We start from the raw sequence: 16,280 nt of genomic DNA on the forward strand, positions 1-16,280 counted from the left end.
TTTTAATATAGTAGTCTAAGACATATACTAAAGAGAGTAAATAGCAACAATGTTTATCTAACAAAGTTCTAAAAACTTAACAATTGAAAACATTTATCATAAACGAAACTATCATAAACAAGCTAACATAAAAATATCAATAACAAATTATAAAACTAAATCAAAACCGAAACAAAACCGAAACAAAACCTTTCTTAAACGAAGATAAAATTACAAACGGGGAATGTTTAATCGCAAATTTTATAATCAAACATTCCCTAATTAAAACTTATCTAAACATTTAATAGCATTACAGAATTAGAACGGCTGGATGGTTCTGTTCAGAGGCAGGGCGCAGCTCCAAGATACACAGCTTCCACGGGTTTATAATAAAACAATATTAATTATCAATCGACGGATGGCTGCTCCCTTTGTTAGGCCACGGCGGGCCCGGCAGCCGACGCTTCAGCGATTTTAATAACAGCGGAATGCATGCATTAAACCTCCGCCATTTCGACGTACTTTTGTTTAAACAATAAATCGAATTTCTATAAACGCTCAGCCGTGAAAGAATTCGTGTTATTGAAATATTTATAAACGGTTTAAGTTCGTGCTTAATCTAAAACTCTGTGGCGGAGAAATTTGTTTTTTAATAATTATAAATTGCAATTGCAAATAGAGTGTTTATAGAAATATAACACGTTCTATTATTATTTTTTGAGTGAATGGATATTTAAGCTAAAATCAATTTGTTCCCCTCGAATTGTCAGCGACGAGGCGTATTCGAATCAGTTTGTTAATACATTCAAATTTATTCGTTGATCGGGCGCGCGTAGCTCCTAACGTATTTAAAAAGTGATTAGAAGTTAAATTGACACAATATGAACTTTTTGTACCCGCCGCGAACTGTAATCAGAAACGAGATTATTCAATTTTCATTGAAATATTCATCGGCTTTTAAAAATTAAACAAGTTATACCAAATTCGGTTTCATTCGTATGATCCGTAATCGACGTATTTGGTTCATTTTTGTAGGTATTCATTTTTATATGTTTACCTTGCTTATAATGAAAACGTATTTTTCGTACGTAGGAGACCTAAGCTGTAATTACAGCATATTGAAGTTATTGTTGTAAGTTTAATTAAATTTATAATTTCGCGAAAAAATTAAAAAATGGCTCTCAAGCATCTTAAAATAATAAAGCCACTAGACAGAAATGCGAAACGCGCGTTATTTACAATGAGATTGAGATTAAATTTACATTGTTGCTTTTACGGTGTAGGTTGAGTACCGTCTGTTATGGTAAGGTATTCATGAAAGCAAATGTTTGGTCCCCGGGGTGCGCGAGTAACGTAACAGAACACTCGGAATCAGCCGTGTGCGACCTAACTTATGATAATTACATTTGAAATAATCCGCTCAAGGCAACCGAATGCGCGGAAGTCTAGCCAACGTAATAACGCGCATAAAAGACCTTACGTCTAGGAATTTTAATAAACTAAATATCTCTACCACTGGCGAAATACCAAAACACTTTTATGTTTTATTTACGCTTCGATCTTGGCGGTTCAAAGCTCGTGTACAGGGCTTTCTTTAGTATATCACATTCTCGCATACTCCTCTGCGCGTTATGAGCCCTCTTCATTATTTTAATGTCTTCAGCAAAGAATTCATTTACCGCTTGCTTGACGATAGTTTGATCCAAACTATCTAATCCTAAAGTAAGCTCAAGATAGTGCAATTCTAGTTGCAGCATGATTGATGTTATATCGTCTTTGGGATCCTCGGTACCTCCAAAAAGCTGTTTATTGGCATACTGTATATATGTGAATAATTTTATAGTATCTTCAGAAGAGCACAATTCTTTAAATTCATTCATAAGTAATGAAAAGAACGCTTCCTCATACGCTTTCTCTTTTTCTTCTACAAATGTCACCTCATATTTGTATAATTCTACAATTTCCACTACTTCTGCAATTTCAGCCATTACTTCTGCTTTTAAATCATCCTTGTTTTTTATAACTGCATTTAGCAAAGGACTTGCCATAACTTCAACTTGCATGTAGTTTAAACATTGCTCTCCAAGCTCTTCATATACTAGCATTAGCTCTTCTGGGTGTTTAAAATATAACACTGGTTGAATTTGTTCAATTTTTGTCAAGCTTTGTTTGTAAAAATCAATGGATTCCTCGGGAGATGCTGTTTCATCGTCGGTAGGGGCAACTAAACAAACCTTTTCTTCAGAAGAATCTCTGTCATACTTTTCTCGCCATGTGCCCGGGCTCAATGAGTTTAAAAACCTTCTATATTTAGCTAATATCTCGAAAATTGCAGCAGTTGCAGATACTTGGTTGCGCACTTTAACATATTCAAAACAATAAGATTCCAACTTATCAGCCACTTTCGCTAGGAACTGTCCCCTTTCTTCAGCCATCATCTGAATAATTTTTGCCACTTCGTAACTTTCTTTGGCAAACTGTACAAAATTGTTTTTACATTTCGCAAACAACTCGCTGACTTTTTTACACTCAACTCCTTCGTCAACTAAATCGGTTTCAATTTGTATGAGTTGATCCATCAAATAAGCAGCGTTAGCTCGGTAAAGAGTTATGTCTCTTATATTTTTCATGTACATTTTCACGTCACCCGGTGGTCTTAGAGGCCGACCTTCGATGGCTTTGTAAAACGTGTTGTCAATATCGCATATCGTGTGCGGTTCGCTCATGATAAAAGGTTCTGGTTTACATTTCCTTTTACGGTCGGTGAATACAAAAAGTCGTAAGTGTTTAGGTAAATCGAACGGATTCCGGGGGTCTTCTTCGGTCAATTTTCTATCCCGTACTGGAAAAGACCGCTTTTTAATATTCAACTCTGTATACGGTGTATCGTAATCCTTGATATATTGCTGAGCATCCGATGGTATTTTCAATAATTTGCTGTTCCGTACTCGCCTTATGAGCAACGACTTTGGAGTTTCGATTTTTCTTGAAGCCGCCCTGAAAATTTTAATTTACATATTTTATAGTCCTGATAATAAATAAAACTTATGTTGCGGCTAACTGCTTGTATTACGTATGTTGACTTACGTTGAATTTAGGTATTGCTCTAAATTTATTGAATTTGAACGACATTTATCAAAAGAAATAGACACTTACTTATTCATTTTGGTTAAGTCTTATGTAAAATTATGTATCCGTTAATACTACGTTCTATGCTTTTAATTTCAATAGCTATGTTTTATAATTCCGTCCTTTGCTTTGCATGCCACTTTCTGTATTGACAGTGACAAACATTATATTATTCTTTTTGAAGAGTAAATCAAATTTAAAAAGAAATTCATTATAATTTAATTTGGAAACATATAGGTTTTATCATTTCAAGTCTCAATCGTAACATTTCCTGGTGGTAGGATATATTTTATATCCGCCCGGATAACGATCACCGTATACAAGATGTTAAAACCTGCCATAGTGCCCCACATAAGTGTGTCGCGTTCCGGGATCAGCCTGTGTAGATCCAATTCCAACAGGCCGGCATAATTGTGTCGACTGCCGAGAAGTAACGATCATCTCTCGTCAGTCTACATTCTATTGGACCCCTCTCCACTTGCCATCAGGTGCAGTGACACTTTTCAGTGCCCGTAATAAAATTCATTTTTTTAAACCTATTAATGTTTACATCACAGCGTCTTAAGTTAATAACATTTTTCGTCTGCCAACGTTAGCAAACTACCCTATAGACATCCATTGACGTATTCTGTTTCTTAAAACACCAAAGCAAAAAACAAAACACACATCACGCATTTATCCCCGAAGGGGTATGCAGAGGCGCAACCAGGGCATCCACTTTTCGCCAAGAGTGTTCCGTCCCATGATGTGATAGGGCGCGAGCCTATCGCCATATCGGGCACAAATTCCAGAACTCCTGGCTGATGCTGAGCAGAAAAACCCAAATATCACTTTGCCCGACCCGGTATAACACCAAACACACAAAATACCCTCTTTAATTAATTTCACTATATCCAATAGTTCTCAGAAGTTGGTCCCTATGGCTCAAGAATTGAATGCTCGGCTGCCAGTCAATTTAACGCGTTTCGGAGTGACCGCGGCCCGTTGGCCCCGAGCGAATGTTTCCCACTTTCCAGTCGCCGGAGGAAGTGTTCTGACACCACCCGCTCTCGTATGCGGTGTAAGGCATGCGCTTTTGATAATTTTGTTTATAGTGAACACCGATGAATTTCAGATGAATAGATCATGTACCCGCTAAGACCACACAATTATATGAAGTCCATTTCTGAACACAGATCTCCCTTAAAGATTTCCAGACGGATTTGTCAAAAGCATGTTCATCCAACGTGTTCCTGCGATCTTTGTCAAGTCGTCTGGCCACTATTGTGTTATTTTTCTCCTTGTGTATATTTTTATTCTCCATAATGTACTGTAAAGAATTAGTCTTTGTACATATGAAAATGAAATCAGTATTTTATTAATACTATTATGAATAAACTTTTATTTAATTTTTATCTAATTAGATTGTTAGATAATGGTAAGGTTGTATCGATTTAAATGACCAGTAAAGGAAAATCAATAATATCGAATTTTAAAATTCAGTTATTTGTACTTTAATTCGTATCTATACATAAAAAATATTCTATCCTTATTATTGTACTTAAATTAGTGATTGAAATAAAACTATTTCACACATATCTATTTTAATCCGTAAAATAGTTTTATGTTAATGCATAAAATTCGCGTAAACATAAGAAATATTTAATTCGTGTTCAGCCGAAGGTCGATTTTTAATAGGCCATCATCACCACCATTTTGAAGACTACTTAAAAACGCAAAGAAATGAATTCTCCTAATTTATACTTTTAGTAATGAAAGTGCAGAAATAACCTCAAACTTTATAAACAAAACGACTACTTATAGCTTGCACCAACGCAAAACAAAATCTTGACCGGTCCCTATGAAACCTTGTAGACTGCGTCGAGGAGGGATGACATGGGGATGTTAATTAAATGGACTGCACACTGAATAAAACTTTATAAATATAGAGTAGTTCGTTACACAGACATATCTCGGCAAAATAATATAACACCTTTACAATTTGAGAAAATAATATGTATTAGCAAATTATACAGGTTGTCCCAAAAAATAGTGTCAAGCAGAGGTCCAGAGATAGAGCACCCCTTGGGGTATCCGAATCCGGGCAAAGTACTACTACTTACTAGTACTAAATTTGTGGCCAATATGGCGATAGGCTTATCCCCTATCACATTATGGGACGGAATACACTCTGCGTAAATTTTATTTTATTTTTTAAACCATCTAAATCCATTCATCGGTTTCTGTATTCCTAACAAACATTTAAAAATTTAATCATAATCAACAACTTTGGCAACCTTTTTAGTATCTAAATATGATAAATAAATACCAAAATACTTAAATATAGTTTCAGCATAAAAAATGTCTGATTAATCCACGCGGAAATCTTTAGCTGTCTACGAAATCGTAAGTACAATATTAATCAGCCCAAGGCGATTATGTAAATGTGTGCCGAACGAACGGATTTACCCATTCAAATTAGGCTTACCGGGACCTACCAGCTGGAAACAGTTCGTGCAAAAACAATGTGATGAACATTAAACATGTCTAATTGGATGTACACAGCTTTGATGATTGGCTCTTTGAAGTGAAATCATTTTTATTAGTATTGTTTTTGGCACAGATTATTTTCAGATAAGAATCTCAAAGTAAACTTGATCATTGGTGTGTATGTGTTAGAACAAATATACAACAATGCCTTTTATCCCTGAAGGGGTAGGCAGAGGCGCAACTCCGGAATCCACTTTTCTCCGAGTGTGCGAGCTTATCGCCGTATCGAGCACAAATTCCAGACTTTATGCTAACGTAGAAAAACGCAATATCACTTTGCCTGACTAGGGGATTGAACCCGAGCCCTTAGCACTGCAATCGTACCGTAGCACAACTTCGCCACCAAGGAAGTCTAAAATTCTCAAATAATAAGATATATACGTATTTATTAAGCTCACGCCTACAATCCTTTAAAGGGTTACTAATAATGCTTTTAGTATACTCACATTTTGTAGCCCATTTTTGTTATTCCAACGTATGTTTACTTTAGCAATCGAAAATTTAAACAAATTTTTGGTGTTCGGCTTGAAACTGCAACCCAGGATCCCACAGTATGAAATGCGAATAGTTGACAATAATGGATAAGACGATATATTTAGATACTTATTACTATACATTTGAGGTCCTCTATTGCACGTCTTAATCGTTATAAAGAAGTAAACAACAATATTAATTTAGTTAAATGCGTAGTCACAATTCCGCTCCACAACCTCAAGACCGCGGTCAGGGCCGGTTCTAGCCGTCTTGGTCCTACCACGGGCCCTTCAAGAATAATTGACTCCCAAGCCGTCTGCGGTCGCTTCGTATACAGATACTAATAATGTTGGCAAAGAACCTTGCTACGTGAAGCGTTAGGGGTTATACTGTTGGTTAAGTGAATAATTAATACTTCAAGAAAGCCCTGATCTTATTCTTATACTAGTGGGTCCGGGCATCGTCCTGCCTCAGACGGCATTTTATGTAAACTTCGTGTTATGTTTTAAGTCTCAATAAAAACGCCACCTATCGGATCCAAAATTATGCTATGATTCAAGCTGGAAGCAACTTTTCATTGATTGGTTTGGTGAAATCGGAGATTAACGTGTAAAAATATATATTGCTACAAGAATATTACTAAAATTGGCAATTTTTTCCGTCTTTTCCCGTAAATTTTGCAAATTATTCCTTAATACAAGCCTTATGCTGATAATTAGGAACGCAACAAAAGATAAATCAATCCAGCCAGTCGAGGTCGTTGCTAAGTGATGCCCTTACATACACGTAGCAACAATTTTTATTTATATAGCATTAGCTTATGCTCGCGGCTTCGCCCGCGTGAGGAAGTTTTCCGGTATAATTTTTTTTTTCGACTTACTTGATATGTATCGTTATATTATGACCAAATTACACAAACTCATTATAAATTGTAGCCTATGTGTTATTTCTGATGTATAACCAATATAACTGTAAAATTTCATTCAAATCCGTTCAGTAGTTTTTTCGTGAAAGAAGAACATACATATATACATCCATCCTCACAAGTTTCGCATTCATAATATTAGTAGGATATAATAGTGGTTAAGACGTTTGCAAGAGCCGTAAATCAAATTGACTAAATAAATATACTTATATTTAGTAATTTTGATTTGATGAAATTAAAATATAATGTTATCTTCCATAATATAAGTAAAGTTACATAATAAATATAAGAAGATAACATTATATTTTAATTTCGGAAAACTTACTAACGCGGACGGAGCCACGAATAACTTTTAAGATAATATGTTGACCCAAAAAATGTATCTTGCCAATCACCTATCTTTCAATTTCGACATAGCACATCCACGCCTTGTAAAAGTCAAAAAACGTTCTATCTAAATATTTTACTGGTCACAAATGTATCTCAAATCTGATAAACAGTAAACAGCAGACAAGGAATGGCGCACGGCGCAGGGCATCCGGCCTAAACACAATGGTATACAATTATGTCGAGACGTTTACGTCACTTCGATTCATGTGTGACGCCTGGGACGGCTTTAAAAATTGCCTATTTACGTCATAGAGTAGCAAATATTACCTTTTCAGTTGGTCTTGCATTACTGAGGATCGTGATCCCGTCCAAGATCATTCAGCAGTCTTCCACGAGGCACGTTCTTCGGCTTGGTGCACCGCTACGTTTATTGGGGAGTTGGCGATCTGGCCTGACCAGCGCTGAGCTAATATATAAATGTACATAATATTATGTATAAAGATGTTCAGTGCTACACTTATGGGTTCGTACCTAATTATTTTTTATACGTGCACAGTGATTCCACTACACCTCATGGTAACTGGAGTGGGGTCTAATAGAATGTCGACTGACGAGAGATGATTACTCCTCGGCAGGCGACACAATTATGCCGGCCTGTTGGAACTGGATATACACGACCTGATGCTGGAGCGACACACTTACGTGGGCCACTATGGCAGGTTTTAACACGTTGTGTACGGTGGTCGCAATCCGGATGGATAAAATATATCCTACTACCACCGTAGTAATATTTATTCATATCTCATCAATAAAGGCCTGTTTGTATATTTTTAACCAGCAAAATATATTATCATTCTCATACAATTTATTTTTCAATTGATGTAACTTTTTCGTTCATTTATATCTTCTGTAATTAAAAATATTTTTTCATTTTCATTTCTAGAGGACTCAATGCGAGCACGGTTCGAACCCTTTTGATCTTGTAGTTTTAATCCATACGCCATCTGGGCGTAAAAATCGTGATTTTTTAAGTTATTGGATCCACATCTTTCCATCTGCCCCTGTAAATATTTAACTCCAAAAATGTATTCTTAAAAAACCCGCACAACGCTACCTCTGCTCGGAATCATTTCCACACCCTAGAGCATGTTATCACTTATTAAAAAGGTCATTAAACCGATCAATCCACTCGAAAAATATACAGTTGAACTGAAATTAAATGCTTATAACAACAAACATCTAAAAGCAGCTCTAATTCATCATACTTTGCAGTGCTAAGGCAAAGATCCTTAACGTAATTTCGTCTTAAGTGCGAGTAAACAGGCTGAAAACGAGAGGAGCGGTGCTATGGTAATTAGACGACACGGCGTTACGGGCCGACGAAAGAGTTAAGGCCACAGTTGATTGCCCAGTAACACAATTTTAATATTTTACAAAACATTTTTCTCTCATATCAATATTTTAACTAGCAAGAAATCCTTTGTCGTGGCGGTGGTTTTATTGGCGGTGGTGATCACTTACCATTAGATATATCACTTACTTCTTTATCGCCTCTCCTGTTATTTATATTTTTTATTAAAGCTTGATTAAATGTAATTGTTTTGGTTGATATCTATTTAGTAGGTAAGTAAAACAGAACTGTCTTGAATCACGTCTGATTATTTTAGTAATTGTTAAAAATAATTTGATGCGGTAGGACCCAATACAGTCACTGTGCACTAGGATGCCAGGCTAAGACTCCTAAGTCTTAGCATCTGATACCTATTTCAGGATAAAGAGTTAAGTGATGTTTTATAATTTAAGGCGATACCTAATTACTTTCTCATGCTTGCAAACAAATTAGCGGCTTCCTAGTCTCGCCAATTAGTAAGCGCACAAAAACAATAATTATTGTTGATAGTAGAATATCGGCTGTCGGAAACGTACTTGCGCTACTAGTATTTACACTGTGGTTAGCTTTTGCAAATGCATCTTGAATCGTTAATCGGTGCAATCCGACCCTTACTGAGACGTCACACAGCTTTTTGTGAAACCGAGACTGTCAGTTGTCACTAATTAGCAACATGCTCGCTTCTTTGTTCTTCATTTCACTGTTTTATTGTTGCTTTTTTTCATTGTTAGGGTAAGAGAGGGTTGGAAATTCCAACGCAACGTAAGATTATAATAATTTAATGTTAAGTATTGTAGATTGTTTAAATTACTCGTATAATGAACTCACGGCACGGTTTGCGAAGACGTAGGCAATTCACAATTTTACATTTCTTAATATTTTAGTCTTAAAGCTACAGATTTAAAGTGCTTTTAAAGCCTCTCTTCAGGAATGATTATAAAATGTAAAAAGGGTCCCACAAAAGATTACCTGGAATACTCTGGTTATAATCAATTTGCCTTGTCATGAGCGGGATTTGTTTCAAAGATACATGTATCCACAGACGATCTGTAGACAAACTTTCCCTACCCAATCGAAAGTAGAAAAAAGAAAAATAAATGTACATTTTTACCTGTGTTTGAGCGTCTAAGCCAACGTATCTAAATGGATATGCAAATACGGCGAATATTCGCATGGACGAGCGTTCGATTCCAAGGGAAAGGACCGAGCCAACCAGTTTTAAATATTCCATAAGGCGGTCAAGCGTAAAATGTACAAAGAAAATGTATTACCCATCTTTTATTGCATTTCTCCCTATTTTGCGGTTACCGTCGGCACCTAGCGAGTGGATTCAGTGTTATGTAAGAAAATATTGGTAATACAACTTTATATTTTATTCTGAGTTTATTTTGGGTATAGTGAAAGATTTCATCAGAATTAAGTTTTAGCTTGGTTGATTGCAATTTTTCAATCAATTACATATACAGGGCCAATTTCACATTGCGTTACAAAATGAAATCACATACTTATCTTCTTGAAAATAACACTATAATAAGTTCCTCGAACCGTAAATGTAAAAAAAAAATGTGGAAGTTTCGAATAAAATAAATACGGATAAAAAGTAATTTTAATTTTACGCGTCTTAATTCCGCTACTACTGTAAGTAAATTCGTCGCAGCTGCGAAACATTTGTGGTAAAAGATCTTCCTCATTTCATTCGATGATCTATGACAGAAGGTTAGCAGAGGGAAAGATGTATATGGGTTTTCAATTATTAACGCAATGTCAAAATGTACTGATTTTTAGCTTTAATTATACCCACCCCTAAATAGATTTACCGTAGTTTTGCAAACAAAAGAGTGAATCCTGCATCGAAATTTGTTAAACCGTTTCAACCTAATGCTGGAAATCAAAATTAATACACAGCAGGCTAGCGGGCAAAACTCATTACGCATAATTAGAAGTAGACTAAACCTAATCTCCCGGTAGGCAACATCTGCTGTGCGCTCTTTGGCATTGCTTTAGTCCTGAGCGGCGGATGGGGCTCGCCATCAGACAGACCGCTTGCTCGTTTGCCTACTGCAATAAAGTCCAAAGACAATAGTAGCCGGACGGAAAAATATTCGGCTTTCATATCAAAATAAATTCATAAATTTGATGTTCATGAACGAAAATTAAATACCAATAATAAAATTAAATAGCAACTCAATTAGCTACTTATTGCGTTAATTAGACGCGGCTTAAAAGGTACAACTCAAGTACGGGCTCAATCAAATTTCGTTTCCTAAGAAATAAACCCTTTTTCTCTCAGATGTCATTCGCGTCGGTGTCAATTGCACTGAAGGGGATCGCTAATTGAAATAAATATTTGCTAAAGGAATTTTCTTTCGAAACGTCTCTCAATTAGAGACAGAGTTTACGTACCTTTGAATTATTTGTCTTGTTGATAACGTCTTTACTGGCTTTACAATTTTAGAATCTTTGTTAATGTTTTTAATGATGTTTTGGATTTGTTTACATGGTATGGCTTGTTAATGGCCATATTGTAACATGGAAATATTAAATTCATTCGTCAACTATTTTACAGTTTTAGAAAATATTACTTCTAATTGGGATTTGGTTAACTCAATGTGGGATAACGTTTTACTATAGTTTGTATCCACCATATAGTAAGTCATTATTAAACTGATTTGTCTATTTAACCGGCTAACATCAATGTGGAAGTTGTTAAGAAAATTACAGTAATTTTTATTTGTCTCAATGTATCTTAAAATAATAAAATAGTGCCGTTTCATGCAATTGTTTGTAGTTGACAACACTGAGCATTCATAGCATTTATCACCTAGACGGCAACTCTAATTTTTACAGTTATATAAAACTAGATTTTGCCTGCGATAAATTGCTTTGATTTTATTCTTTATTTTTCCGGGATAAAATTACCCCTCAACACTCTGGATTAATGTAGTTTCCTATTAGTGAAAATCTAAATCGGTTTGTTTGTTCCTGAGATTAGCACGTTCAAAGAAACTCTTCAGCTATGTTAGTATAGATACAAGTTAGTGTAATATTTTTTTGTAGAAATAAAGATTTCACGCAGTAATGCTGTAAATATGTGATACATTTCCGGTAACCTCGATCTACTTTTTATGATTCATAAAATGGCAGCTTGGTATTCGCTTAGTATAATTTTATTACGATATTTATTCATAAGACACTCATAAAATAATAGAATGGTCACACACGTCTGTTGGCACGAATGGCATTAGATTCCTCTATTATGTTCGCTTATTCTATCTCTTCTGATGTTAAAGTACGCTTGTAAATTTTTTGGAAAATGATCTTAATACTTAAAGGTTTATTGCCGATAATAGCGTATCACTACTTTTACTACTCACCTACAAAGTAATATAAATTAATTTTAAACTCATACTTCTACGTCAAGATTACAAAACATGAGTACCTGTTTTATTCATATTCAGTTCCAAAGTCTCAAAAGAATATCTTCAACAGAGAGCAACGAAGGCAATCGAATACACCGCTAATGGGATGGTACAATTGAAACTGCTCGGCGGAAAATCGCGTAATAAGTATGCATCACGTCGGTGCGCTGCGGCTGATGTTTTCTCGAGATGTCTAGCCGATCTAGACACGATATTAGAGATGTGGGAACTAGTTTCGCTTTCGGGCATGGTTTCGGTATTTTCGAACATTCAAAAATAGAATACACAGTTGTGGATAATGATAATGAAAACTAACCGCCACATTCTTAATTGATAGCAACAAACTTATATTTAATTTTTTAATAATTATGTATTTGTGTTGTGGCAATTCTTATGGCTTTTGTCTTAGCTGTTACAGTTTATGATGCAAGTGGCTACTAGAAACAAACTTTATGTCGGTGGTATTTGGAAGTATATCGAGTTTTAAGTAAGTACTACAAATAGCTAACTCTAGATAAATACCTATTAATAAAGCACAGAGAGATTTATTTTTTTACGGGAATTGAACCTAAGGTTCTTTGATTTGTGGGTGGCACATCAATTAATGCGCCATAGAAGCTATCCTAGTTCACACAAAGTATAAATTACGTGCAGTATTTTATATCTTAAACACACAATCAATCACAATAATAAAGTTTCAAGAAAATTCACTTAGTACTTTTTCAGGTGGCGTCACCAACTAAATTAATCATATGATAGTAAGTGATGAAAACTACTTCAAAAACATCGACATTCGATCTTTAAACATTTTCCCGAATCGAATCTACCGCAAAAATATTACGAAGATTCGGTTCGATATCGAAAACGAAACGTGCGACATCCCTACTCAATACCATTAGTAGTGGCGGTTCGCTTCTAATACTAGTATGTTTCCAGTGCCCTCTGTATATGCGGGTAATAGTAATATAAGTAAATAGATATTGAATCGCACAACGGATTCCTCGTATGACACTAAAATTCCTAAAGTGGCAGTAAGACAGGATAAAAATTTCATTTACAGTAAATAAACTCTGTTGTTATAGGAGTCGCGTCTATTTTTGTTTGTAAAATGTTTGATTTTTTATCTTTTGTGAAATTGTTGTGGTTTTGTATTATTTTTACAAGAAATGTGATCGAAAATGTAAGAGATTGGTATTACTCTGGCTACTGTTTAGGGTCGTAATGTCTCTTATTGGTCGACTCATCGCACTTAAAATCGCATCTATTGTTAAGTAGATAAAAGTGACATTCGTAAATCGAATCGTATTATCTTGAATAAAACAATGATTAAGCGCCTATTTCACAAATGGAAATGCTTCTTGTCATATAAATGTATAAGTCGACCAAATAAAATTCACAATCTAATCTATTTTCCCAAATAAATAAAATAAGTACTATCTATATTAGTTGTTTAATAAAATAACTGTCAAATCAAATTTATTAATCAAATTTATTTACCTGTCTTTCTTGCTACTGGTATAAAATGGTATCAAAGGTTTTAAAATTTCTGGTTTGACATAACTTCAGAAACCCTTTGAATTAAAGAATAGATGTAAAAGTTAAAAGAAAAAGAAAAAAAAAACAAAATAATACGTAAGGTGCTTATAACGTTGAGTCTCTCCAATATGTTTGTGTTCCTACTACATAAGCAGCTGTTCTAGAATTTTATACGATTGAGAGGTCACGTCTTTCATCCATTATTTTTTTATTACGATAACGTATTTTTTTTTAAGAATGCTCGAATGATCAGTTTCCTTATAACCCTTCTACAACCGTTGAACCGACAAGTAAAGAATCAAAGATAATTTCAAAGAGTCTTACGCTTCCTAATATTAAACACAATAACTACGCCTCTTGATTCTGTCTACAATTAAATAAATTCCACAGACATCATAGCAGACAAACGAAACAGACGGGGCTATATAAAAGAAAAACAAGAGACAACGCAGAACCGCCATAAGTTGCGGCGATGCGGCAAGTGTATGAAATGACCACGTACGGTTTACGGTTATGCGGGTAGGCACACGTTAACGTCCTAATTTATAACGTTAATACAGCTGATATGATTACACCGCTTTGTAGTTTCGGTGTGCCGAATTCGGGCAGTTTTCCCGAATCTGGCATTTTAAATGCATGATAGAGCTATCGGTAACTAAACCGAACAAACATGCTAGGAGAATAAAGAATGGTAACAGAGTTATATTTTCGGCTATCGACTAAGAAATGTAATTTGTTAACTAAACATTACAATTCAGAAAACAAGTGGTATTACAGACGTGTGGGTTTTATAATTTGATAGAGTGAGACAGGAATATTGTCATAATAACTGCATATCCCTTAATCTTTTTTATTTATATCATCACTTTCATCTATTAATTACTTTGAAAAGGGACTTTTATAATTATAATAAAATAATAAATTTAACTAAAAATAATATTATAAGTAAATCAATCTGTTGGAGGTAGGATATATTTCATATCCGACTGCATAGCGACTACCGTACACAAGGTTTTAAAACCCGCTATAGTGTCGCATTCCGGAATCAGTCTGTATATATCCGGTTCAAATAGGCCGGCATAATTGTGCTGACTGCCTAGGGATAATCATCTCTTGTCAGTCGACACTATTCTGGACCCCACTCCACATACCATAAGGTGCAGCGGGGTCACTTTGTCGAGCACGTAAAAAAATCTTATGTAGCCTGTTGTCATTTGTCAATAATGCCCGAATATCGTGCAATTACCGAATATTTGCCACAGTCACATCACTGAGCGCGTAGCGTACAGCAATATTACTGACCGAGCGCGTACTTCAATGTTATTTACAACTTGCATTTAGTGTATTAGAAACATTTATGAAATAATAATTGTACTTACGTTTTAGAAATATACTGCATTACTATTTTATTTATTCGTAATCTATACTTCTATACTATTATATAAATGTGAAGAGTTTGTTTATTTGTTTGAACGTGTTAATCTTTGAACCTTCTTTTTTTACTAATATGAAGCTTTATTAATTTCGGTTACTTTTCATCCCGGGAAATATATATAAATGTAGGTATGTACTAGTTACTATCCACCTATGCACAAAATATATTCGGTCTCTCCCACAAAATCAACATCGATTAAAATCGTTGTAGTTTTACATCCCTAGCCTATAGTGAACTATTGAGTTCAATGTTTGCCTACCCTCTGTCCATGTTTAAAATATTACAGCGCTTTTAAAAAATCGATGTACAAATAAAAATCCACGAACGCCGTCTAGCCAGAAATAAATTTTTAACACAACATCCCCTTTATATTTCACAATAGACCACAAATTATATTTTTTATACATTTTTTATGCCATGCTTTTCTATTTATTCCTTTGAACGCAACGCAGACAATCTTTTTCTGCTTCCAAAGTCCCTGATTCACAAACACCAGCTGTGAAGGAAAATCTATCTTGTAGTGAATGAGAAAAATATATAAGCTGTACTTGCGGACAAATAAATGGAGCCACTAGAAACTTTAAGCAAGAAATTAAAAACTTTATCTTTGAAATATGATATGATTTTATAAATAAATTAGTTGACCCGACAGACATTATCCTGTCTTAACTATGTATGCTCTGCGCATTCTGTCGATCGCTGACAGTTATTTCAAACCACTGACAGTTATGTAAAAGTAATATTGTCGTTAAGTTTTCTTAAATTTTCTAATTTTGCGCGCAATTTTCTGATTTTTTTCTTTCATAAGAACTTTCTCCTGACAATAACATACACAACAAAAAAAATTTGTGAAATCGGTCCAGTCGTTCACGTGTGATGGCGTGACCAAGGGAAATTGGGATAATAATTAATTGAATTTGAATTCTATGATGGAAAGTATTTATTTCCAGAGAAATAAAGCTAAACAAATATTAATAGAAACTTGCCTTATTTTGTCCTCAAGTGTAATTGCTCTGAGAGTTTTGTACTAACGTATAGAAATGAAAGTATAATTAAACAATCGCGTACAATGTAAGTGCTACACGTACTTTCTGATGCAGAATAAGACTTTAATATTACTGTATCAATAGAGAT

At 34.8% G+C, this 16,280-nt stretch overlaps 1 protein-coding gene across 1 annotated transcript; it reads right to left on the reverse strand.

Moving 5' to 3' along the window:
* Nucleotides 1-215: 215 nt before the first annotated feature.
* LOC119190391 (coiled-coil domain-containing protein 38-like) lies at nt 216-3,247 on the reverse strand. Its single transcript, XM_037442162.1, has 2 exons — nt 3,136-3,247; nt 216-2,976 (listed from the first exon to the last, which is right to left on the reverse strand). The coding sequence occupies exons 1-2, from the start codon at nt 3,141-3,143 to the stop codon at nt 1,524-1,526; spliced, it is 1,461 nt and encodes a 486-aa protein (XP_037298059.1). The 5' UTR covers nt 3,144-3,247; the 3' UTR covers nt 216-1,523.
* Between the last annotated feature and the right edge of the window lie 13,033 nt (nt 3,248-16,280).

The sequence above is a fragment of the Manduca sexta genome, chromosome 24 (genome assembly GCF_014839805.1).
Source record: "Manduca sexta isolate Smith_Timp_Sample1 chromosome 24, JHU_Msex_v1.0, whole genome shotgun sequence".
NCBI lineage: Eukaryota > Metazoa > Arthropoda > Insecta > Lepidoptera > Sphingidae > Manduca > Manduca sexta.